At 41.3% G+C, this 25,044-nt stretch overlaps 1 protein-coding gene across 1 annotated transcript in view; it reads left to right on the top strand.

The window, feature by feature from the left end:
- DNAI4 (dynein axonemal intermediate chain 4) overlaps positions 1 to 25,044 on the top strand; it is a 69,943-nt gene that overhangs the window by 18,360 nt on the left and 26,539 nt on the right. The window contains exons 2-15 of the mRNA XM_069738218.1: positions 4,535 to 4,697; positions 7,008 to 7,198; positions 8,592 to 8,701; positions 8,934 to 9,090; positions 9,193 to 9,332; positions 10,320 to 10,484; positions 13,916 to 14,110; positions 14,571 to 14,704; positions 14,792 to 14,878; positions 15,945 to 16,096; positions 17,659 to 17,813; positions 21,758 to 21,879; positions 22,024 to 22,122; positions 24,176 to 24,402. Of these exons, the coding sequence (XP_069594319.1) occupies positions 4,535 to 4,697; positions 7,008 to 7,198; positions 8,592 to 8,701; positions 8,934 to 9,090; positions 9,193 to 9,332; positions 10,320 to 10,484; positions 13,916 to 14,110; positions 14,571 to 14,704; positions 14,792 to 14,878; positions 15,945 to 16,096; positions 17,659 to 17,813; positions 21,758 to 21,879; positions 22,024 to 22,122; positions 24,176 to 24,402 (2,097 nt within the window). The remainder of the gene's footprint in view (positions 1 to 4,534; positions 4,698 to 7,007; positions 7,199 to 8,591; positions 8,702 to 8,933; positions 9,091 to 9,192; positions 9,333 to 10,319; positions 10,485 to 13,915; positions 14,111 to 14,570; positions 14,705 to 14,791; positions 14,879 to 15,944; positions 16,097 to 17,658; positions 17,814 to 21,757; positions 21,880 to 22,023; positions 22,123 to 24,175; positions 24,403 to 25,044) is intronic.

The raw sequence follows: 25,044 nt of genomic DNA, 5'->3' as shown, positions 1-25,044 counted from the left end.
GATGCGGCTGCACCGGTTGAACCGGCGGTAGGTCCGCCCCTGGCGGCGGAAATGTGCCGCTTCAAACATTGCAACATGGTGCGTCAGCCGCACACCGTAAAACGATGAATGCACCTGCGTCCACAATGTAAAGATATGAAATCAAGACACATGCGGATGTATGCGTCAGAAACGCTGCGGACACCACCGCAAATGTGATACCGACCTAATAACTACTATAATACATAATACTGCTCCTGTGTACAAGAATATAACTACTATAATACTGCTCCTATGTACAAGAATATAAATACTATAATACTGCCCCTATGTACAAGAATATAACTACTATAATACTGCTCCTATGTACAAGGATATAACTACTATAATACTGTCCCCTATGTACAAGAATATAACTACTATAATACTGCCCCTATGTACAATAATATAACTACTATAATACTCCTCCTATGTACAAGAATATAACTTCTATAATACTGCTCCTATGTACAAGAATATAACTACTATAATACTGCTTCTATGTGCAAGAATATAACTACTATAATACTGCTCCTATGTACAAGAATATAACTACTATAATACTGCTCCTATGTACAAGAATATAACTACTATAATACTGCTCCTATGTACAAGGATAGAACTACTATATTACTGCCCCTATGTACAAGAATATAACTACTATAATACTGCTCCTATGTACAAGAATATAACTACTATAATACTGGCCCTATGTGCAAGAATATAACTACTATAATACTGCTCCTATGTACAAGGATAGAACTACTATATTACTGCCCCTATGTACAAGAATATAACTACTATAATACTGCTCCTATGTACAAGGATAGAACTACTATATTACTGCCCCTATGTACAAGAATATAACTACTATAATACTGCTCCTATGTACAAGAATATAACTACTATAATACTGGCCCTATGTGCAAGAATATAACTACTATAATACTACCCCTATGTACAAGAATATAACTACTATAATACTGCCTCTATGTACAAGAATATAACTACTATAATACTGTCCCCTATGTACAAGGATATAACTACTATAATACTGCCTCCTATATACAAGAATATAACTACTATAATACTGCTCCTATGTGCAAGAATATAACTACTATAATACTGCTCCTATGTACAAGAATATAACTACTATAATACTGCCCCTATGTACAAGAATATAACTAGTATAATACTGCCCCTATGTACAAGAATATAACTATTACTAGATGGTGGCCCGATTCTAACGCATCGGGTATTCTAGAATATGTATAATAGTATATAGCACAGCCCACGTAGTATATAACACAGCCCACGTAGTATGTAACACAGCCCACATATTATATAACACAGGCCATGTAGTATATAACACAGGCCACGTAGTATATAACACAGGCCACGTAGTATAAAGCACAGCCACGTAGTATATTGCCCAGCCACTGAGCATATAGCACAGCCATGTAGTATATTGCCCAGCCACGTAGTATATTGCATAGCCACGTAGTATATAGCACAGCCACGTAGTATATAACACAGCCCACATAGTATATAACACAGGCCACATAGTATATTGCCCAGCCACGTAGTATATTGCCTAGCCACGTAGTATATTGCACAGCCACGTATCATATAACACAGCTCACGTAGTATATAGCACAGCCACGTAGAATATAGCACAGCGATGTAGTATATAACACAGCCACGTAGTATATAGCACAGGCACGTAGTACATAACACAGCCCACGTAGTAGGTAGCACAGCCCACGTAGTATATATCACAGAGACGTAGTATATAACACAGGCCACACAGTATATAACACAGCCCATGCAGTAAATAACACAGCCCACGTAGTATATAACACAGCCCACGTAGTATATAGGAATGTGGGCACCATATTCCTGTAAAAAAAGAATTAAAATAAAAAATAGTTATATACTCACCTTCTGGCGGCCCCGGATCCAGCCCAGGCGTTTAGCGATGCTCCTCGCGACGCTCCGGTCCCAAGAATGCATTGCGGCAATAACACGTGATGATGTAACTGCCCCTATGTACAAGGATGTAACTACTATAATACTGCCGCTATGTACAATAATATAACTACTATAATACTGTCCCCTATGTACAAGGATATAACTACTATAATACTGCTTCTATGTACAAGAATATAACTACTATAATACTGCTTCTATGTACAAGAATATAACTACTATAATACTGCTCCTATGTACAAGAATATAACTACTATAATACTGCTTCTATGTACAAGAATAGAACTACTATAATACTGCTCCTATGTACAAGAATATAACTACTATAATACTGCTCCTATATACAAGAATATAACTACTATAATACTGCCCCTATGTACAAGAATATAACTACTATAATACTGCCTCTATGTACAAGAATATAACTACTATAAGGGTATGTGCACACGTCAGGTTTTTTTCCTGACAAAATCCGGAGAATTCTGGCAGAAAATCGCGTTTTTTTTCCGCGCGGATTTATCGCGGTTTTTTGCGTGGAATTTTTGCGGATTTTTTTTTTTTTCCTGAAAGTCATTTTGGCTTAGAAATCCGCAAAAAATCCGCAAAAAGAATGAGCATGTCCATTTTTTTTGCGGAATGCGTTTTTTTTGCGGTAAAAAACACATCCATCTGAACAAAAAATCCGGAATGCATTCTAAATGATAAGATGCATATTTTTAGCGTTTTTGATGCGGAATTATAGCGTTTTTATAGCGAAATTCTGCAAAAAAAACGCTAAAAATCCGGACGTGTGCACATACCCTAATACTGCTCCTATTTACAAGAATATAACTACTATAATACTGCTCCTATGTACAAGAATATAACTACTATAATACTGCCCCTATGTACAAGAATATAACTACTATAATACTGCCCCTATGTACAAGAATATAACTACTATAATACTGCCCCTATGTACAAGAATATAACTACTATAATACTGCTCCTATGTACAAGAATATAACTACTATAATACTGCCCCTATGTACAAGAATATAACTACTATAATACTGCCCCTATGTACAAGAATATAACTACTATAATACTGCTCCTATGTACAAGAATATAACTACTATAATACTGCCCCTATGTACAAGAATATAACTACTATAATACTGCCTCTATGTAGAAGAATATAACTACTATAATACTGCTCCTATTTACAAGAATATAACTACTATAATACTGCCTCTATGTACAAGAATATAACTACTATAATACTGCCTCTATGTACAAGAATATAACTACTATAATACTGCCTCTATGTACAAGAATATAACTACTATAAAACTGCTCCTATTTACAAGAATATAACTACTATAATACTGCTTCTATGTACAAGAATATAACTACTATAATACTGCTCCTATTTACAAGAATATAACTACTATAATACTGCTCCTATGTACAAGAATATAACTACTATAATACTGCCCCTATGTACAAGAATATAACTACTATAATACTGCCCCTATGTACAAGAATATAACTACTATAATACTGCCCCCATATACAAGAATATAACTACTATAATACTGCTCCTATGTACAAGAATATAACTACTATAATACTGCCCCTATGTACAAGAATATAACTACTATAATACTGCCCGCTATGTAAAAGCACTGCGTTTTACCTGCAGATTTACAGCTGATTTTATGCAGTTTTTGTGCGGATTCTACCTGCGGTTTTACATCTGTGGATTCCGATTATGGAGCAGGTGTAAACCGCTGCGGAATCCGCACAAAGAATAAACAATGCAGCGTTACCGCGCATTTTTTTCCGCAGCATGTGCACTGCGGATTTTGGTTTCCATAGGTTTACATGGTACTGTAAACTCATGGAAAACAGCTGCGAATCCACAGCGTCAAAACCGCTGCGAATCCGCAGCAAAATCTGCAACGTGTGCACATACCCTATAACTACTATAAGGCCGGGTCACACTACAGCGTAATACGGACGAATAGCAAGCGATAAAACATCACATAGCACTCGGACCAATGTTAATCTATGGGGCAGCTCCCATCATCCGTTTTTTTTCTCTTCCGTATTACACTTGCGAGTAAAGTCCTAGCATGCTGCAATTGTCCACGTATCTCAGCTGAGAAACGCCAATGCAAGTCTATGGGTGCGAGAAAAAAATCGCACAGCACACGGACCATCAGTGTGACTTGTGAGCAATTCTCAGGCATTAGGCAGGAGACAGGAAAGGCTCAGCCATTATTTGCTCATTTTGCAAGTGTGTGAGAAGATCTCATGATACGGATGACATATGGATGACGCACGGATACTTTTTGAGAAAAAACTACATCCTGGCATTGCACACGGAGGAGATACGGATCACCATACGGAGAACATTTGTGCGATTCTCAGCAGACAAAATCGGACAGATTTTTTATACATTGTGTGTGACCCCGGCCTAATACTCAGCTGTTGTGTAAGGTTTGTCCATTGCTTATTATGAAGATATGCTCTTTCTCCTTAGACCGAAGATGGCATCCCACGTCAAGAAAATTATCAACGTATCAGGTTTTGTAACGCAAAGCAAAGGAAACCGGAGTATGGGAAGCAGAAAAAGTATCAGCCTCCACATTGACAGCAAAAACATGGATAAAAGTTCTGTGTCAAGCGGGAAGCAAGTAATACCAGTAAGTCATAGAAAAGTATTCAATACTCACCGGAAACTCTTTATGAGGTTGGACACATTGATCGCGATTGATTTATAAATGAAGATTAATATTTGTCTATTGAAACGTTCTGCAAGGGTTTACTGTGATGTAAAGTAATACATTTTTCTTCAAGATCTCTGCCTCTTGTCAGTGAATGGAAATATTCCTCTTTGCAGCAATAAAAAAAAATTCCTGTTCATGTCCAAGTATCTCGGGAGTAGGGTTTGTCATAGTCCCATCGTGTTTTAGGGAGAATTGACGCATATCTGGAGCTATTGGGGTATGTGAACTCGGCATCTGTTTCTGATGGGTACGATTTGTAACCTGCCTGGTAAAGCACTCAATAATAAACAAATAAACATTAACGCGCCTTTCGATCATGTTTGAAAGAAGTGACCAATCCTTTCTACACTAGTTGATACTTTAAAAGCAACCTAAAAACGGCTAAAGAAGACAGTTCAGGAAACCAGCTCCAGCGTTCTTCTGAAACATCTACGAAATCTCTCGCTCCTAATAGATTCTGTGTGCACATGCCCCTAAGGTTGAGAAAAAAATTTGCAAGACCCTGGTCCGGTGTCCTCTTTGGTATTCCATGGCAGCTGGATTATGGTTGTGCAAATTTCCTTAGTCAGCAGTCGGGTGCCAGCATTGTGATTTCTAGGTAAAAAAAAAACTATCAATGTATTTACCATCTGAGGCTTTGTGATCTTAGGAGGCGCCCAGGATGCCGACATTGGAGTGCCTGCTGAGGAAGTTTGCACTGGCCGGGCCCAGCTGCTGCGGAGTAACCATGAGGACACTGGACATCTTTTTGCTTAGGCCGATTCATTAAGTAGTTTTGCCGGAACGCTGGAGTAAAACTGCTTGAAATGTTGCAGTGTTTTTACACAACTCAAGACTTTTGGAGTTTTTCGCCTGTACTCTCAAGGTCCGACAATTTTTGCAAAGTCGTTCCGACGGGTCATGGTAAAGAGCGCCCGGCAAATTTATCATAATTTGGACCAAAAAAGGTGTAAATTGTGAAAGATACAGACTCCAGCTCCCAACTGGCGAACATTTCTTGTGATGGCTCACAGCAAGATAATATATAATACTGCCTCTATGTACAAGAATATAACTACTATAATACTGCCCCTATGTACAAGAATATAACAACTATAATACTGCCCCTATGTACAGGAATATAACTACTATAATACTGCTCCTATGTACAAGAATATAACTAGTATAATACTGCCCCTATGTACAAGAATATAACTACTATAATACTGCTCCTATGTACAAGAATATAACTACTATAATACTGCTCCTATGTACAAGAATATAACTAGTATAATACTGCCCCTATGTACAAGAATATAACTACTATAATACTGCCCCTATGTACAAGAATATAACAACTATAATACTGCCCCTATGTACAGGAATATAACTACTATAATACTGCTCCTATGTACAAGAATATAACTAGTATAATACTGCCCCTATGTACAAGAATATAACTACTATAATACTGCTCCTATGTACAAGAATATAACTACTATAATACTGCTCCTATGTACAAGAATATAACTAGTATAATACTGCCCCTATGTACAAGAATATAACTACTATAATACTGCTCCTATGTACAAGAATATAACTACTATAATACTGCTCCTATGTACAAGAATATAACTACTATAATACTGCCCCTATATACAAGAATATAACTACTATAATACTGCCTCCTATGTACAAGAATATAACTACTATAATACTGCTCCTATGTACAAGAATATAACTACTATAATACTGCCCCTATGTACAAGAATATAACTACTATAATACTGCTCCTATGTACAAGAATATAACTACTATACTACTGCTCCTATGTACAAGAATATAACTACTATAATACTGCTCCTATGTACAAGAATATAACTACTATAATACTGATCCTATGTACAAGAATATAACTACTATAATACTGATCCTATGTACAAGAATATAACTACTATAATACTGCTCCTATGTACAAGAATGTTCATTAATAAGATATGTGCCTCTAATGAATTTGGTACATTTTACACAAGGGCTCCCTTCGATAAGACTTTCATAATGAATCGGGGCCTATATCTGCAGATTTTGGTGACTTGTACTAACTTTCCTGTTCCTTGAGATCAAAGAGTTCTAATATCAAAACTTTCACCAGTTAGAAACCGAATATTATCATAAGGGGTCCTAAGTCTCAGGATGGGAACTGGAGTGCAAGCAAAGTGAAACACTTGATTTTTTTTATACCCTCAGGTGATTGATGAAGAAGGAAATGATGTCACCCCTTGTGCATTGTTTCAAGCAGAGCCAGGAGCTGCATCTTCAAAACAGGCAAAAATATTCACCCCGCCGGATACCTCCACCATAACTGCATCCGACTTCTTTTCAACCCTGTCCTTGCAGCAAACCGGGCTTACAGCCAGCTTCATCGGGCCATTTTCAAGGTGATTGAACTACACTCCTCAACATTGAAATAGACACACCAAGAAGGAAAAGATGGGGAATTTTGGAAATTTTAGGATGAAGACGTTACTGATCTACAAATAATGAAAAAAATGGAAATTAATTTTTCAAAACATCTGGATTTATTAACTGTGAAGTATGAACCACGTGCAGAAATCCCGGCACTTACAGCCTCAGTGGATATAAAGACTAGAGGGATCTTCTACCTTATTGTGTGATGCTCCCCTGTGAAGACCTCTTTAAGATGTTGCCCTCATCGTCTCCAGACCAATCTCCAGCTATCATTGCATCCATCACAAAAGCAGGACTTGCTTCAGAGGGCAGACCTTCATTTTAGCCACCATTGCCATCTTGCTCTGCACCTTGATAGCCCCTGAGAGTGGTGGCACGAGGTCAGTGGACACGTACAGCCGTACATCTGGCTTATACAAAATGGATCAATGGTAGAATAAGTGGTGTGGCCATTTCTCCAAAGTGTCCCAGGAGTCGTTTCTCAACACCAGACCACATGTTGCTCGTGCTCCTGTGAGCAGCCCACGTCGCCTAAACGTGGCACCATGATTGCAGTGTTTCCGGACTTCTCTCTCATGAAACACATGTGTGACGTCATTGATTGGTGATTTCACCAGTTACACAGGAGCTGCCAGAAGAGGATCTTGATGATTTGCCCAAGTGCATTCAGCAGCAGAACCTTCCTCAGACGACCATTAACCTCAATGACTGCCGGGATTTCTGCACGTGGTGCTCATACTCCAGATTGAAGAAATCCAGATGTTTTGAACATTTTGTTTCCATTTTTTAATCATTTCCAAATCGGTAATGTCTCCATCCTGATATTTCCATAATTCTACGACTTTTTCTTCTTGGTGTTGCAATTTCAATATTGAGGAGTGAATAATAAATACTTTTGTCTGTAACCGCACACGCATCATTACGTGGTTCACTGTTTTCACCTTCACAGGTCACCCACTGTATGGCCTTATGGTATGTAATTAAACTGCAGTTCCCTGCGCATCCACTTGTCCAGGAGCGACGCTGTGCCGAGAAAGCAGTCCCATGATATTTAGGGTCATTGGGGGTCACATCTCTCATAAAGTGATGGTGAATTCTAGTGTTATGCTGCGACTTTGTAAAATAGGAACCCGACTTTAAACTACACTAGTGAAATTTTTCTTCAATGGGACAAATTGAAATACTGCAGCTGCATCCCCCTCCTCTCCACCCCTACCTTCCCTCTGTTTTTTTTCATTGCTGAGGTAGAGGTGCAGTCGGGCACTTTATGCGATGGTGCTTTGATATAACATACAGTACATTTATACTTTATTGTTCTTCTAAGAGCAGAAATATTATAACTATGGATTCGCTTTCTTACAGGTCTACATTTGGAGGGAGTAGTATGTCAAGATCAAGCCAAGAGACAGAATCTATTTCAGAGGATATAGAAGAGCCAAGTTTCAAGCGTGATGTTGGGCTCAGCTTACCTGGTATTGTTTTATTGGGTCTATCAAGCAAAATTGGATATCTGTACTTAAAGGGTTTTTTATTACTCTCCAAGATAACCCCCAGTGGGGTTTGATAGCTGCTTTCCCTTTTCATCTTCATAGACATTAATGGAGAATTTACACGTAGCAGGCGGGCGAATTGGGTTGGTGGGAATATTGTAAAGTTAACCCCCCTCCAGTCAATGTCTAATATGAGTAAACTTCTATTCCAAAGATTTCCACTTAAAGCAAGATGGAGTACAAGAACCGCCAAGGGAAGAGGATCTAGATAAACCAATCAATATATACCTGACCGAGACTGACACAATATGGCTGCTGGACATTCCGGCAGCTGTGATCTCCAGCGATGACCCTCAAGCAGAATCTATCAAGTATGACCACATGCAAGAAACCATAATGTTGCACCATGGCGACTTATCTCATTGAATTCTGTCTGATAGTTGAACATAACATTGCATTAATTTTCCATAAAGCTTACGGAATCAGACATATGCAGATCTCTGCAAGAACAGAGCCGGAAACGATCGCTACGTCGAGAGGATGATGCAAACGATTAATGGGGCACCGAAGAGTAAAGAGGTTCAGTGTGAACCGATTCTCCTGGAGGATGCCGGTGAGTTTTTATTAGGATATGCTCAATCACCAATTAATCTAAGATCATTTTTAGATTGATATTTCCTGTGCAGGGCTGAGACTCGAGGGTACTCGGCTCAGTTGTTCTGCACCTCTTTTAACCTCAGGACTAGACTGAGTGTTAGACTCACCAGGTGAAATGGATCCTCTAAGGCTTAGGTCCAGGTGGATACACAGACCCCAGGTGTTGATGCAGTGAGGACTTGGCGCACAGGTATTTCAGGAGCAGCATGATGGATGAAGTGGAACCCACCAAGGATGAAAGCAAAACTAATACGCACAGATAGTCGAGCACACTGAGCATAGGGCTATAATCTCAATCCCAAAACATAGGTGTGTGTCTAATTGGGCCCTAAATAGGTTTAGGGCAGTGTTTCCCTAACTCCAGTCCTCAAGGCCCAAAACCTGATGTGGAGCACAGCAGAGGGCAGAGGACCAAGGTGAAGGAGCAGGAGCCAGGGATTGCCGGGACAGGTGTCTAAGGGCTCATACTCGGATGAGTCTCTCATGTTAATACCCGGCACTGCACCCGATACTCAGGAGCGGAGCGTGCGGCTGCATGTATTCCTATGCGGCCGCACGCTCCGATCTGAGTGCCGGCAGCAGCGCCAGGTATTAACATGCGAGACTCATCTGAGTTTCGCGCAAGTGAATATGAGCCCTTACACTGAGGCTCTTGGTGGACACAGGGATGGCAATACGGGTGGAATCTGGGAGTGAAAGGGTCTGTTCCTAATCTTCAGCAAGGGGAGGTTGCCTACCCCTGACCCTAGCGCTGGCTTTGTGGTCCAGAGGGATGAGGAAAGGTTTGTTGGGGGCCTTCTCCTCTTGGACGGGTGCTGCAAATGACCGTATATTTGTGCACTTTTTTATGAGCCTCAGATAAATGAACTACCCCTCAATGTCCCTTTCTCCTGACTGGAAATCGGAAGGATTCCTCATGTATTGTCTGTTTTCATCTGTGTAGGTATCATGGCTTCAGTTTGGGATTTGTATGATTCATATAACTTTGAGGAGACCCCTCCGGTGGTAGTGTCCGTCGTAGAGACCACCAGTAGATCAGAGAGCGTGGCCAGCAGCAGGTCCACCACAAGCAGGAAAACAACATCCGTGGCCTCAGTAGATAGAGGAGGTAACTATAACTTTATTTTTTTTCAACCAAACGTTTTTTGATAATCTGAGGCAGGAAAAAAAAAGCTGCTCAAATGACTGAACATATAAAGAGCAAAATAGTTTTACAATAGAAAAGAATAAGAGTTTTTAAGCTTTTTTTTTATTATTTTTTTTGTTTTCTGCAGCACCAAAGTACTCATTGAAAATTTGTGTGTGCACATCCCCCAAGGGGATTCTGACATGGCTACCACTTAAAAAAACCTATCAAAAACATTCAAAAGAATAAACATATATAGCAAAGCCTCGCTCTGTACATGTGCATGGTTTTGAACATCTTTTATCCACTCCAGGTTTCTGAAACAGCCAAGTGATTTAAGGAAGTGATGTCTAATCTCCGGGGCGTTTTCCACTCGGAAGATGCTTTGTTCTTTACAATACATGTCAATAGTAAAGCTCAGAAGACAACCATACGATTTTTTTTTTAACATTTTGCCATCTTTTTTGCTTAAAAAAAACGCAAGTGGTGTCTTCATTATTCAATGGAGTGAAAAAAACGACCAGAAAACTACAGTAAAAAAAAAACAGGAAGACTCTAAAAAAAAAAAAAGCTCAGTAGCCCAGACTATCAAATTAACGTTTAGGAAATAACTGTAAAGATGACACAAAATACATTTCAGGGGAAAAAAATCTCTTAATTGAAAACCTCGTCGGGTTCACCTGAGTTTAAAAGACATTGTGTGCACTATGGACTAACAGATTGATTCAGTGGCTTCTATTCCATGCACGTATTTTGGGGGGGGAAATGTCGCATCACATCCCTTTATGTCTCTTGATGTCAGCGATCTGTGTTCCATCTACTTTTAGGCCGCCGTCACACATGCGAGTTTTACGGACGTAAGAGCGCAGAATCTACGTCCGTAAAACTCGCAAAAAATACGGCACAATTATTCTCTATGCCCCTGCTCCTATTTGCCGTATTTTACTGATCAGTATTATACGGCTTTCTACGGCCGTACAAAATCGCAGCATGCTGCGTTTGTCACCGTACTGCGCAAGAAATACGCCATTGAAAGTCTATGGAAGCGTGAAAAATACGGATTACACACGGACAAGCAGTGTGACTTGCGAGAAATACGCAGCGCTGTTAGAGAGAAAAGCCGGTAATTCAGTGCGGTGTACAGTAAAATCACACTGACAGCTTCCAGTCCAATAGATATAATAAATGTGTACACATAGAATAGGTATATATATATATATGTCAGTGAGACACATATATGTATATATATTAATACTTATTCCAGCGCTAGACAGCTTGAAAGCCGGTAATTCAATTACCGGCTTTTTCTTTCTCCTTCATAAAACCCGACATGATTTGAGACATGGTTTACATACAGTAAACCATGTCTTCTCTCCATTTTTTTTGCAGATTCCACACTACTAATGTCAGTAGTGTGTATCTGCAAAATTTGGCCGTTCTAGCTCTTAAAATAAAGGGTTAACTTGCGGAAAAAATTGGCGTGGGCTCCCGCGCAATTTTCTCCGCCAGAGTAGTAAAGCCAGTGACTGAGGGCAGATATTAATAGCCTGGAGAGGGTCCACGGTTATTGGCCCCCCCTGGCTAAAAATATCTGCCCCCAGCCACCCCAGAAAAGGCACATCTGGAAGATGCGCCTATTCTGGCACTTGGCCACTCTCTTCCCATTCCCGTGTAGCGGTGGGATATGGGGTAATGAAGGGTTAATGCCACCTTGCTATTGTAAGGTGACATTAAGCCTAATTAATAATGGAGAGGCGTCAATTATGACACCTATCCATTATTAATCCAATTGTAGTGAAGGGTTAAATAAAACACAAACACATTCTTTAAAATTATTTTAATGAAATAAAAACAATGGTTGTTGTAGTATTTTATTCAACGCCCAATCCAGTCACTGAAGACCCTCGTTCTGTGAGTAAAGAAACATAATAAACCAACAATATACTTACCCTCCGCAGATCTGTAACGTCCAACGATGTAAATCCTTCTGAAGGGGTTAAAACATTTTGCAGCAAGGAGCTGTGCTAATGCAGGCTGCTCCTCGCTGCAAAACCCCAGGGAATGAGGCTAAAAATAGATCAATGATCTATATTTAGCATCATTTGCGGTGAGGCGCCCTCTGCTGGCTGTTCATAGATCGTGGGAAATTACCTAGAAAGCTCCCTGGCTCCCTGGCTTTCTAGGTAATTTCCCACGATCTATGAACAGCCAGCAGAGGGCGCCTCACCGCAAATGATGCTAAATATAGATCATTGATCTATTTTTAGCCTCATTCCCTGGGGTTTTGCAGCGAGGAGCAGCCTGCATTAGCACAGCTCCTTGCTGCAAAATGTTTTAACCCCTTCAGAAGGATTTACATCGTTGGACGTTACAGATCTGCGGAGGGTAAGTATATTGTTGGTTTATTATGTTTCTTTACTCACAGAACGAGGGTCTTCAGTGACTGGATTGGGCGTTGAATAAAATACTACAACAACCATTGTTTTTATTTCATTAAAATAATTTTAAAGAATGTGTTTGTGTTTTATTTAACCCTTCACTACAATTGGATTAATAATGGATAGGTGTCATAATTGACGCCTCCCCATTATTAATTAGGCTTAATGTCACCTTACAATAGCAAGGTGGCATTAACCCTTAATTACCCCATATCCCACCGCTACACGGGAATGGGAAGAGAGTGGCCAAGTGCCAGAATAGGCGCATCTTCCAGATGTGCCTGTTCTGGGGTGGCTGGGGGCAGATATTTTTAGCCAGGGGGGGGCCAATAACCGTGGACCCTCTCCAGGCTATTAATATCTGCCCTCAGTCACTGGCTTTACTACTCTGGCGGAGAAAATTGCGCGGGAGCCCACGCCAATTTTTTCCGCAAGTTAACCCTTTATTTTAAGAGCTAGAACGGCCAAATTTTGCAGATACACACTACTGACATTAGTAGTGTGGAATCTGCAAAAAAAATGGAGAGAAGACATGGTTTACTGTATGTAAACCATGTCTCAAATCATGTCGGGTTTTATGAAGGAGAAAGAAAAAGCCGGTAATTGAATTACCGGCTTTCAAGCTGTATAGCGCTGGAATAAGTATTAATATATATACATATATGTGTCTACTGACATATATATATATATATATATATATATATATATATATATATATATTCTTTTCTTTTTGGGACACATGGATCACTTCTATAGCGGTATGTTGGTTTTGCAAGCCTGCGAGAAAACCACGCAGTACGGATGCCATACGGATTACATACGGAGGATGCCATGCGCAAAAAACGCTGACACAGCCTGCCTACGGAGGAGCAACGGACCATTTTTTGGGGGACTTTTCAGCGTATTACGGCCGTAATATACGGACCGTATTGTTTTACGCTGTGTGTGACGCCGGCCTTACTCTTGTCATTTCAGACTTCTTCTCCAGCACGGGCACCGATCTGGACCGATTATCGGTGATGCATATTCCGTATGAATCGGTGCCAGACGGGAAAGAAATCCTACAATCAGAGAAGTTCCAGCAAGACCTTTTCATCATGGAGAGGGTTGTGGTAGAAAACATATTCCAGGGGAAGCTTGCGGCCTATCGACAGCTGCCCGTCCTTATAGGTGACCTCTCGATTATAGCACCTGTGTCTGGAGCTCTGCTTTACAAACCGATCGGGCATTCTTTAAATAATGATTAGATGTTATTATTTAATCCGCTATCATCTACAGCCAAAGTCAATTTATGCTGCAGATTTTATCTGCAGCACTTTGATAAGATTTCATGAAAATTATTCAGAAAATACTCTGCATATACTACCTCTGTGCAAATAGCTAATGAAAAATATCTCATACTACCTGTAAAATCCTCTATCTCCTGCACTGCAATTCCGATGTCCCCAGTGCATTTCCTCTGCTGCAGCAGTAACATATCACACATCCAGGTGACCGCTGCAGTCAGTCAGTGTTCTTGTGACTGTTCTTGTGAAGGATTTTGCTGCAATTATTTGTTAGGCAAAGATTCTTCAAAATTCAGTTTTTCACATTTCTAACACTTTTCCTTCTAAAATCTCTTACTGTACAGATCCAGAAGCTGCTGACGATACAGAAGTCATACCCAACGTCACGTCCCCCAGTTTAGATAGATTGTGGTCTTTTGTTTGTGAGGTGACTAAAGGACACAACGTGAGCAGCACTGCATGGAACAAGAAGAACTCAGTAAGTGTGACGAGACTTGGACGGAGAGCGAATTCTGATCAATCATGCTATAGCGTCTACAATTAATGGGCCTCTTTCCTCTCATAGGATCTTCTAGCCGTCGGCTACGGACAGTATGGCTTTAAAGAGCAGAAAGGAGGATTGGCGTGTTGCTGGTCACTTAAGAACACAACTGTAAGAAATAATTTTTGTGGGCAAAAACTAGGGCTTAATCACGAATTGGTTGCCACGCAATACGTTAAATTTATGTATTGTAGTGCGGCGGTGTTCACACCATACGGTAAAGAGGCAGTGACCCAGTAAAGTTCAAAGCAAAATGTCTTTAATGTCCAAAACTAACAAATGAAAAGCAAACGGTATCCTCCGGATCGCAGCCGGGGCGTCCAGACAGTCCGTATCCGAGACATGCTTCAGTGGGCGACTGCACCACCGTATCATTCTGAGGGGGCGCCAGGCGTTCGCTTCCTTTGGCTCTGTGTTGACTGCACACTTCAGCCGGATGTTGCAGAGCCACCTGCTCTGCAGATTGCAAACCAATACTGACATACCCAACCTTTTCTGCAGGGTTTTTAAATTAGATCTGTGGCCATGGGCCATTTAGAAGACCCGGCTGTCGAGAGTGAACCACCCCACTACCATCCTGTAGTTCACTCCAAAAGTAAAAGCCCATGCCGGGTTTTCTTAAATCTGCCTTGGGCAAATAGCTTGTCCAAGACCAAACTTAGCGTACTTTTATTCTGCACTGCAACCACAGCTAAGCCTGTGACTGCAATGCACTTCAGCGGCTTCAATACACTTCTATGTGCATCCTGGGGGATACATACCGTCCTTCGCATATAATTCCCCTCACTGCCTCACATTGTGCTAAACCCTCCCGCTATCCAGCTTCTTGTAAAGCAGCTACATTTAGCACCTATTACAGCGCTACTCCTGGGCAACATCTTACATGCTGCGCAATTATTTTAATATTGACGATGGATCCTCAAACACAAATGTGCACAAGCCTTAGGCCAGGGCTACACGACATTGTCCATGGTCCGTGAACATGACGCAAAAATGCAACTATTGTATGTTGGTGGCAGACCACAAGTCGCGCACATCATACCACTTGCTTGTGACCTGCGATTTAGCTACAGCCACAATGGTACAAGTACATGGTTTTGGAGTAATACTGCAACATGAGGGTGTAATTGTAAATGTGCATTCATGATGCTTTGGGTTTTTTTTTTTTTTTTTTCAGTGGCCAGAGAGGATTTACAAGTGTGAAAGTGGAGTGACAGCGCTGGACTTCTCTGCATTGTCTCCCAACCTTCTGGCAGTCGGGATGTATAATGGCACAGTGGCAATATTTAATGTGCAAAGCAAGGAAAATGTCCCGGTGCTAGACAGCAGGTATGTGTGGAATAGTATGACACCGTGTGATACAAATCGTGTCCCCAGTATAATCCTTCTTACCCTCCCTGGACAGTTCTCACCCTCCCTGGATCCATCGCTGGCTTTCCTCCACTGCTCTGGTCTCTGTATATTGACTTCAGCAGTGAAATCACAGCTACAGCGCACATCACCACTGCAGCCAATCACTGTAGATAGCACCAGCTGCAGAGCGCAATGATTGGCTGCAGCACTCATTTGCGCTAGAGTCATGATGTCACTGCTGCAGGCAATACACCAAAGCAGTGGCGGAGAGCCCAGCATTGGACCTGGGGAGGGTGAGTATCTGCTTTGTGTTTTATTTTATATATGTAAGAGCATTTGGATATTTTTTTTTTATAAAGAGGAAAACCCCTTTAATGGGAACCGCACATGACGTTGTTTGCAGCTTCATTATTTCCTCTGGGGAGACAACGTGGAGCAATTAGATTCCCCAGATGACAGTAACTTAAAGGGGTATTCCCATCTCCAAGATCCTATCCCAATACGTAGTAGGTGTAATAATGATAATAATATTAGCAAACATCTCCAATTAGAAATGTAGTATAGTTCTTCTGATTCGCTAGGTCGCTTACCCCCATGCACGGCATTACAGTAGCTTAGATATCAATGGTTATAACTACAGTACTTGTATAGTGACAGTTAATTAGTTGTTTAGTGGTCGTAACCATGGATACCTAAGCTACAGCAATGCCCTGCACAGGGGGTAAGCGACATAGCGAATCAGAAGAACTAGACTACATTTCTAATTGGAGATGTTTGCTAATATTATTATCATTATTACACCTACTACGTATTGGGATAGGATCTTGGAGATGGGAATACCCCTTTTATATTCAGGATTTTTATACATACAGAGCTTCTGACTTTCACGGTCCCACCCTACCCCACTCATGTTTTCACATGCAGTTGGACTTTTTGGGAGATTTTAGGCTAGGTTTACATTAGCGTTTCTGTGCGCAGCGTATCATCTGCATTCGCAAACGCATGCCAAAACGCATGCTTACGTCTTCGCATCATCTTACGCATGACGCAAAAAAAAAAAAAAACGCTGTGTGCATGCGTTTAGGTATGCATTTGCTTTTTTTATGCGCATGGTGGAGTTGGTGACATTTCCTGGACATGTGAAGCCTAAAGTACGCATGCGTATCGAACGCATGCGTACGCATGTCCTTGCGTACCAATGCGTTTCCATAGACAGTAATGCGATTTTTGATGCAATCATCAGTGTGCACATGATTGTGCAATATTTGACGCCTCAAAAAAAGGCAACATGGTGCGTTCGCCGGAAACCGCAAAACGATGCATGCGTACGCATCCTCATGTGAACGCATGCAAAAGCATGTCCCTGCGTACAAAATGTTAAAGATATGAAGATATGTACGCATTACCCATGCAGATCATACGCTGCAAACAGAAACGCTAATGTGAACCCGGCCTTAGACCAGCAGAAAATCCACGGCTCAGATTCAATTAGATTCTAGGATTAGGAGTAAGTAAAAAATTTTCTTATGTTTTGTTAGCGACAATCTCCACAAGCACACGTGTCCAGTCTGGCAGGTGAAGTGGATCGAACAAGACAGTGGCCTGGGGGATGATAAAGGGGAGATTCTGGTGTCCATTTGTGCCGATGGCAGAATAACAAGATGGCACATCAGGAAAGGACTGGACTGTAGTGGTGAGTAGTCAAGGTTGTGAGACATGAGGGCAGCAAACATTAAGGATGGGATGTGGCACCTGCCCAAACCAATGCTGAGCACCATCATGACCAAAACCCAAAGTGGAACAAATGCCATCATTCATCAGTATTGGGGTGTAACATACTATTCAGAAGATTTTGCAAGTACAGTACAGACCAAAAGTTTGGACACACCTTTCTCATTTAAAGATTTTTCTGTATTTTCATGACTATGAAAATTGTAAATTTACACTGAAGGCATCAAAACTATGAATTATCACATGTGGAATTATATACTTAACAGAAAAGTGTGAAACAACTGAAATTATGTCTTATATTCTAGGTTCTTCAAAGTAGCCACCTTTTGCTTTGATGACTGCTTTGCACACTCTTGGCATTCTCTTGATGAGCTTCAAGAGGTAGTCATCGGGAATGGACTTCCAACAATCTTGAAGGAGTTCCCAGAGATGCTGAGCACTTGTTGGCCCTTTTGCCTTCACTCTGCGGTCCAGCTCACCCCAAACCATCTCGACTGGGTTCAGGTCTGGTGACTGTGGAGACCAGGTCATCTGGCGCAGCACCCATCAGTCTCCTTCTTGGTCAAATAGCCCTTGTAGCCCTTGCACAGCCTGGAGGTGTGTTTGGGGTCATTGTCCTGTTGAAAAATAAATGATGGTCCAACTAAACGCAAATCGGATGGAATAGCATGCCGCTGCAAGATGCTGTGGTAGCCATGCTGGTTCAGTATGCCTTCAATTTTGAATAAATCCCCAACAGTGTCACCAGTAAAGCCCCCCACACCATCACACCACCTCCTCCATGCTTCACGGTAGGAACCAGGCATGTAGAGTCCATCCGTTCACCTTTTCTGCGTCGCACAAAGACACGGTGGTAGGAACCAAAAATCTCAAATTTGGACTCATCAGACCAAAGCACAGATTTCCACTGGTCTGATTTCCATTCCTTGTGTTCTTTAGCCCAAACAAGTCTCTTCTGCTTGTTGCCTGTCCTCAGCAGTGGTTTCCTAGCAGCTATTTTACCATGAAGGCCTGCTGCACAAAGTCTCCTCTTAACAGTTGTTGTAGAGATGTGTCTGCTGCTAGAACCCTGTGTGGCATTGACCTGGTCTCTAATCTGAGCTGCTGTTACCCTGCGATTTCTGAGGCTGGTGACTCGGATAAACTTATCCTCAGAAGCAGAGGTGACTCTTGGTCTTCCTTTCCTCGGGCGGTCCTCATGTGAGCCAGTTTCTTTGTAGCGCTTGATGGTTTTTGCAAGTGCACTTGGGGACACTTTCAAAGTTTTCCCAATTTTTCGGACTGACTGACTTTCATTTCTTAAAGTAATGATGGCCACTCGTTTTTCTTTACTTAGCTGCTTTTTTCTTGCCGTTACACAAATTCTAACAGTCTATTCAGTAGGACTATCAGCTGTGTATCCACCAAACTTCTGCTCAACCCCATTTATAAGGCAAGCAATCCCACTTATTAAACCTGACGAGGCACACCTGTGAAGTGAAAACCATTCCCAGTGACTACCTCTTGAAGCTCATTAAGAGAATGCCAACAGTGTGCAAAGCAGTCATCAAAGCAATAGGTGGCTACTTTGAAGAACCTAGAATATTAGACATATTTTCAGTTGTTTAAGTATATAATTCCACATGTGTTAATTCATAGTTTTGATGCCTTCAGTGTGAATTTACAATTTTCATAGTCATGGAAATACAGAAAAATATTTAAATGAGAAGGTGTGTCCAAACTTTTGGTCTTTACTGTATCTCCAGAGCTGCACTCACTATTCTGCTGGTGCGGTCACTGTGTACATACATTACATTACTGATCCTGAGTTACATCCTGTATTATACCCCAGAGCTGCACTCACTATTCTGCTGATGCAGTCACTGTGTACATACATTACATTACTGATCCTGAGTTACATCCTGTATTATACTCCAGAGCTGCATTCACTATTCTGCTGATGCAGTCACTGTGTACATACATTACATTACTGATCCTGAGTTACATCCTGTATTATACTCCAGAGCTGCACTCACTATTCTGCTGATGCAGTCACTGTGTACATATATTACATTACTGATACTGAGTTACATCCTGTATTATACTCCAGAGCTGCACTCACTATTCTGCTGGTGCACTCACTGTGTACATACATTACATTATTGATCCTGAGTTACATCCTGTATTATACTCCAGGGCTGCACTCACTAGTCTGATGGTGCAGTCGCTGTGTACATACATTATTGATCCTGAGTTACATCCTGTATTATACCCCAGAGCTGCACTCGCTATTCTGCTGGTGCAGTCACTGTGTACATACATTACATTACTGATCCTGAGTTACATCCTGTATTATACCCCAGAGCTGCACTCACTATTCTTCTGGTGCAGTCACTGTGTACATATATTACATTACTGACCCTGAGTTACATCCTGTATTATACTCCAGAGCTGCACTCACTATTCTGCTGGTGCAGTCACTGTGTACATACATTACATTACTGATCCTGAGTTACATCCTGTATTATACCCCAGAGCTGCACTCACTATTCTGCTGGTGCACTCACTGTGTACATACATTATTGATCCTGAGTTACATCCTGTATTATACTCCAGGGCTGCACTCACTATTCTGCTGGTGCAGTCACTATGTACATACATTACATTACTGATCCTGAGTTACATCCTGTATTATACCCCAGGGCTGCACTCACTATTCTGCTGATGCAGTCACTATGTACATACATTACATTACTGATCCTGAGTTACATCCTGTATTATACTCTAGAGCTGCACTCACTATTCTGCTGGTGCAGTCACTGTGTACATACATTACATTACTGATCATGAGTTACATCCTGTATTATACCCCAGAGCTGCACTCACTATTCTGCTGATGCAGTCACTATGTACATACATTACATTACTGATCCTGAGTTACATCTTGTATTATACTCCAGAGCTGCACTCACTATTCTGCTGGTGCAGTCACTGTGTACATACATTACATTACTGATCCTGAGTTACATCCTGTATTATACTCCAGAGCTGCACTCACTATTCTGCTGGTGCAGTCACTGTGTACATACATCACATTACTGATCCTGAGTTACATCCTGTATTATAGTCCAGAGCTGAACTCACTATTCTGCTGGTGCAGTCACTGTGTATATACATCACATTACTGATCCTGAGTTACATCCTGTATTATACCCCAGAGCTGCACTCACTATTCTGCTGGTGCAGTCACTGTGTACACACATTACATTACTGATCCTGAGTTACATCCTGTATTATAGTCCAGAGCTGAACTCACTATTCTGCTGGTGCAGTCACTGTGTATATACATCACATTACTGATCCTGAGTTACATCCTGTATTATACCCCAGAGCTGCACTCACTATTCTGCTGGTGCAGTCACTGTGTGCACACATTACATTACTGATCCTGAGTTACATCCTGTATTATAGTCCAGAGCTGAACTCACTATTCTGCTGGTGCAGTCACTGTGTATATACATCACATTACTGATCCTGAGTTACATCCTGTATTATACCCCAGAGCTGCACTCACTATTCTGCTGGTGCAGTCACTGTGTACACACATTACATTACTGATCCTGAGTTACATCCTGTATTATACTCCAGAGCTGCACTCATTATTCTGCTGATGCAGTCACTATACATATAAGGAGTGGAAATTTAAAATGTCTGATCCTTCTTTCTTCTGCCATCATCATCACTTATCAGGGAGTCAGGAGGCCCCCCATACACTAAATTGTCTGTCCTGCTATCATCATTTTTGGCCAGCCTCGCTCTGCTATGTATGGACGGCTTGAATTTCTCACCTGTTACCCCTATCATTATATAGTGATTTTGGTGTTGTGTGATGTGTTTTTCATTCAGTTCAGTTTGTCTTTACGGCAGATCTAATGAGGTTAAAGCGCACAGGAAAAGACAAATTGAAGAAGTCAACCGGAGAAAAAGAAAAGAAAGAAGCTTTTATCTCCCGGCAGGCTCCCGGGATGTGCTTCGACTTTCTTCCAACGGTAACAGCCTGTGCTGAATATATGTTTATATGCATGTACTATAAATTCAATCTTTGCCTTCATCACTTCTTCTAGGTAACTTTTTCTTGTGCACAGATTTTGAAATCCTTCTGTAAACCCTTAACACATTTTTGTCTTTTCCAGGACTCTAACGTCTATCTTGCCGGGACAGAAGAAGGACACATACACAAGTGCTCCTGTTCATACAATGAGCAGTTCCTGGATACGTACCGAGCACATAAGGTAAGATCCCAGGTCCCTTGTACCTTGGATAAGTTGCAATTCTGCTCTTGAACTTGTATCTGTAGTAACTTTTCCACACTTCTGTTATTTTCTATGTATACTTTACTCGTGGCCATTACAGCTTCCAGTACGGATGTCACCTGTCTTTCTCCACTAATGATGCATTTAGAGGTGCAGATTTCAGCCTGTAAATGGACCATTAACAAATATTGATCGACAACACAGGTCATTCGCATCTCATTTACCAGCGTGTCTATACACAGGCAGTGATGGGGACAGAACGATCACTAATACGAGTGTTCTGTCCGCTCGCAGATCCATCCTATCGGCCTATGTTTACTCTGTGCTGCCAATAGCAATGATTTTCTTGGCAGCAAACGCTGCTGCAGAGAAGATATGAATCGCGGCTTCAGCACCAGTGGGGGGGACAGCGCTTACAGTAGTGCTGTCTCCTGCACGGCACACGGACAGCATCCGTTTGCGGTACGTGTTTTACACGGACCCATTGACTTTAATGGGTCCGTGTAACACGTGCGCTCCCACGAACACTGACATGTCTCCGTGTTTGGCACACGGAGACACGGTCCGCAAAAAATCAATAACATCTGCACAGATGCATTGATTTGAATGTGTCTACGTGTGTCAGTGGCTCCGGTACGTGAGGAAACTGTCACCTCACGTACCGGAGCCACTGACGTGTTAAACCGGCCTAAGGCAGTCAGCAGCCCACTTCAGTATCATAGGCGTCTAGAAATAAAAGGGACGTGTGCGGTTTATCAATTTTCCGCGACATTTTAAAAAAATGCTCTTTTTTTCTTTTTAACTAGTTTTTACATTTTTTTTTTTAACACCAAAAATTGTAAATCCTCTAAAAAGTTGTGAAAATGTTCCAAAGTAAAATCTTCTCCAGATACTTTATTCCAAGGGAAGGGGAGAGGGGAGGACTGAAGCAAGATGCTGCATAAAAATGTGATGTCTGATAAAAGTCCCATTTCATGAATCTGCCTTAAGACATATGGATAAGCAAAGTTGGGGAGGAAGTTAAAAAAAAGAGACTTAAAGAAAGAAGAACAACTTAATAGTGGCAGAAAACATATGGAGTATAAGGTGCAAATACTAAAGGAGCCAATAATTCTACTGAACTGTACCAACTGTGACTGTAGTGACTGAAACATCAGTGTTCAGGAATCTGTTTCTCCAGCAGATTACAGCTGATCGCTGATGGCCTCACTCCCTGTGATCAGCTTTATTTTCAGGGATCTTAACTAAAGGGATAGTCAAAAAAAACCCAAAATGGACCCCTTTAAGGTTAGGAGACAGGCCGAATGGTTTCTGTTAAATCTCGGTGCAGCTGTTTTATTAAAATATCACGGTTGATTTCTCTGATACAATTATGGGAAAAGCCGAGCCGTGTTCCTGGATAATCTGATTTTCTTCATCTTAATAAAGTACATTTAATAGATTTACTGGCGCTGAAGAAGATGATTTAATTTAAATATGACTTTCTTGAAGCTGAGAGCTGCTGGTGATTCACCTCCTGGGCCTACGTGACGTCCGTCTGTATATGTGATGAGTAATATAACCATGTCTGTGGGCATGTGAGGCAGTCCGTGTCTATAGGAAGATGTGGCAGTAGAGATGTGGACTGGCGTCAGATCTACGTATTTAGAGATTTACAGAGTCAACACCCTGAATGGAAAAGACAAATATATGCATCATTAAGTATTAAAGGGTTGTTGCCTGTAGAAATCCATTTTTAGCCAATCACAAGTGGCATCTCGCTGCTAAGATCGCAGATTACACATCAACTGTAACCTGCAACAAGTGTCCACTTACCCTGCAGCGCCTCCGCAGGGGAAATTAAGTAGTGCATGGTGCCAATTTAAATCTAGGCTGTACCTATAATACACAAATGTGTCTGGTCCACCGGAGCAAGAGATTTTATTAATTACATTAATTTTATAAAATTTAAAGGGGATGAACACAGTAAAGTAACAAATTTAGCGTTTTCTTCCTTCTGGTTGTGTTAAATTCACTAGCTGTCGTATTGCAGGGTCCGGTGTATAAGCTGGCATGGTCTCCGTTCTGCCCAGACGTCTTCCTGAGTTGTTCGGCCGACTGGTGCATACACTTATGGCGTCAAGATATCTTACAGCCCATCCTAACGTTTTCTGCCACAACCAACGCCGTCCATGACATCATGTGGTCTCCGAGTTCCCCGCTAGTATTCGGGGCAGTGAACGAGAATCGAGTGGAAATCTGGGATTTAAGCGTTAGTATGTAAGTAACCGTAGAAAGCGGCTTCCTAATATGCCTCCAATTTAAAGGGAACCTGTCAGTCGATTCATGCATCCCAAACAAGAGGCTCCATGATTACAGCCAGACATGCTTTACTCTGAAAGGTTCCCGTGTTTGCAGAGCAGACAAGGGGCTATAGGGAGAGATGAGACTAGTCTGGCGGTGCCCCCGGCCTCTACAGGTGAGTGACAAATCTCTCCAATGTGTGGACATACCGTACAAAGGGAGAGACCTGTCAATCAACTGGAGCGGTGCAGCTCTTCACCTTTTCAGAGAAAAACATACAAAATTAGAACATCATCGAAAAGTAAATTTATTTCAGTTCTTCATTACAAAAAGTGAATCTCGTATATTATATAGCGTCATTACAAATCGAGTGATCTATTCCAAGTGTATTTCGGTTAATGTTGATGATTATGGCTTACAGCTAATGAAAACTCAAAAGTCATTATCTCAGTAAATTAGAATAATTAACAAAAAACACCTGCAAACACCTGTGCGTTTATAAAGGTCCCTTAGTCTGTTTCAGTAGCTCCACAATCATGGGGAAGACTGCTGACATGACAGATTTCCAGAAGGCATCACTGACACACTCCACAAGGAGGGGAAGCCACAATAGGTCAT

Source organism: Ranitomeya imitator, chromosome 8 (genome assembly GCF_032444005.1).
Source record: "Ranitomeya imitator isolate aRanImi1 chromosome 8, aRanImi1.pri, whole genome shotgun sequence".
NCBI lineage: Eukaryota > Metazoa > Chordata > Amphibia > Anura > Dendrobatidae > Ranitomeya > Ranitomeya imitator.
The sequence above is the reverse complement of the archived record's forward strand: the minus strand, read 5'-3'. Positions and strand labels throughout refer to the sequence as shown.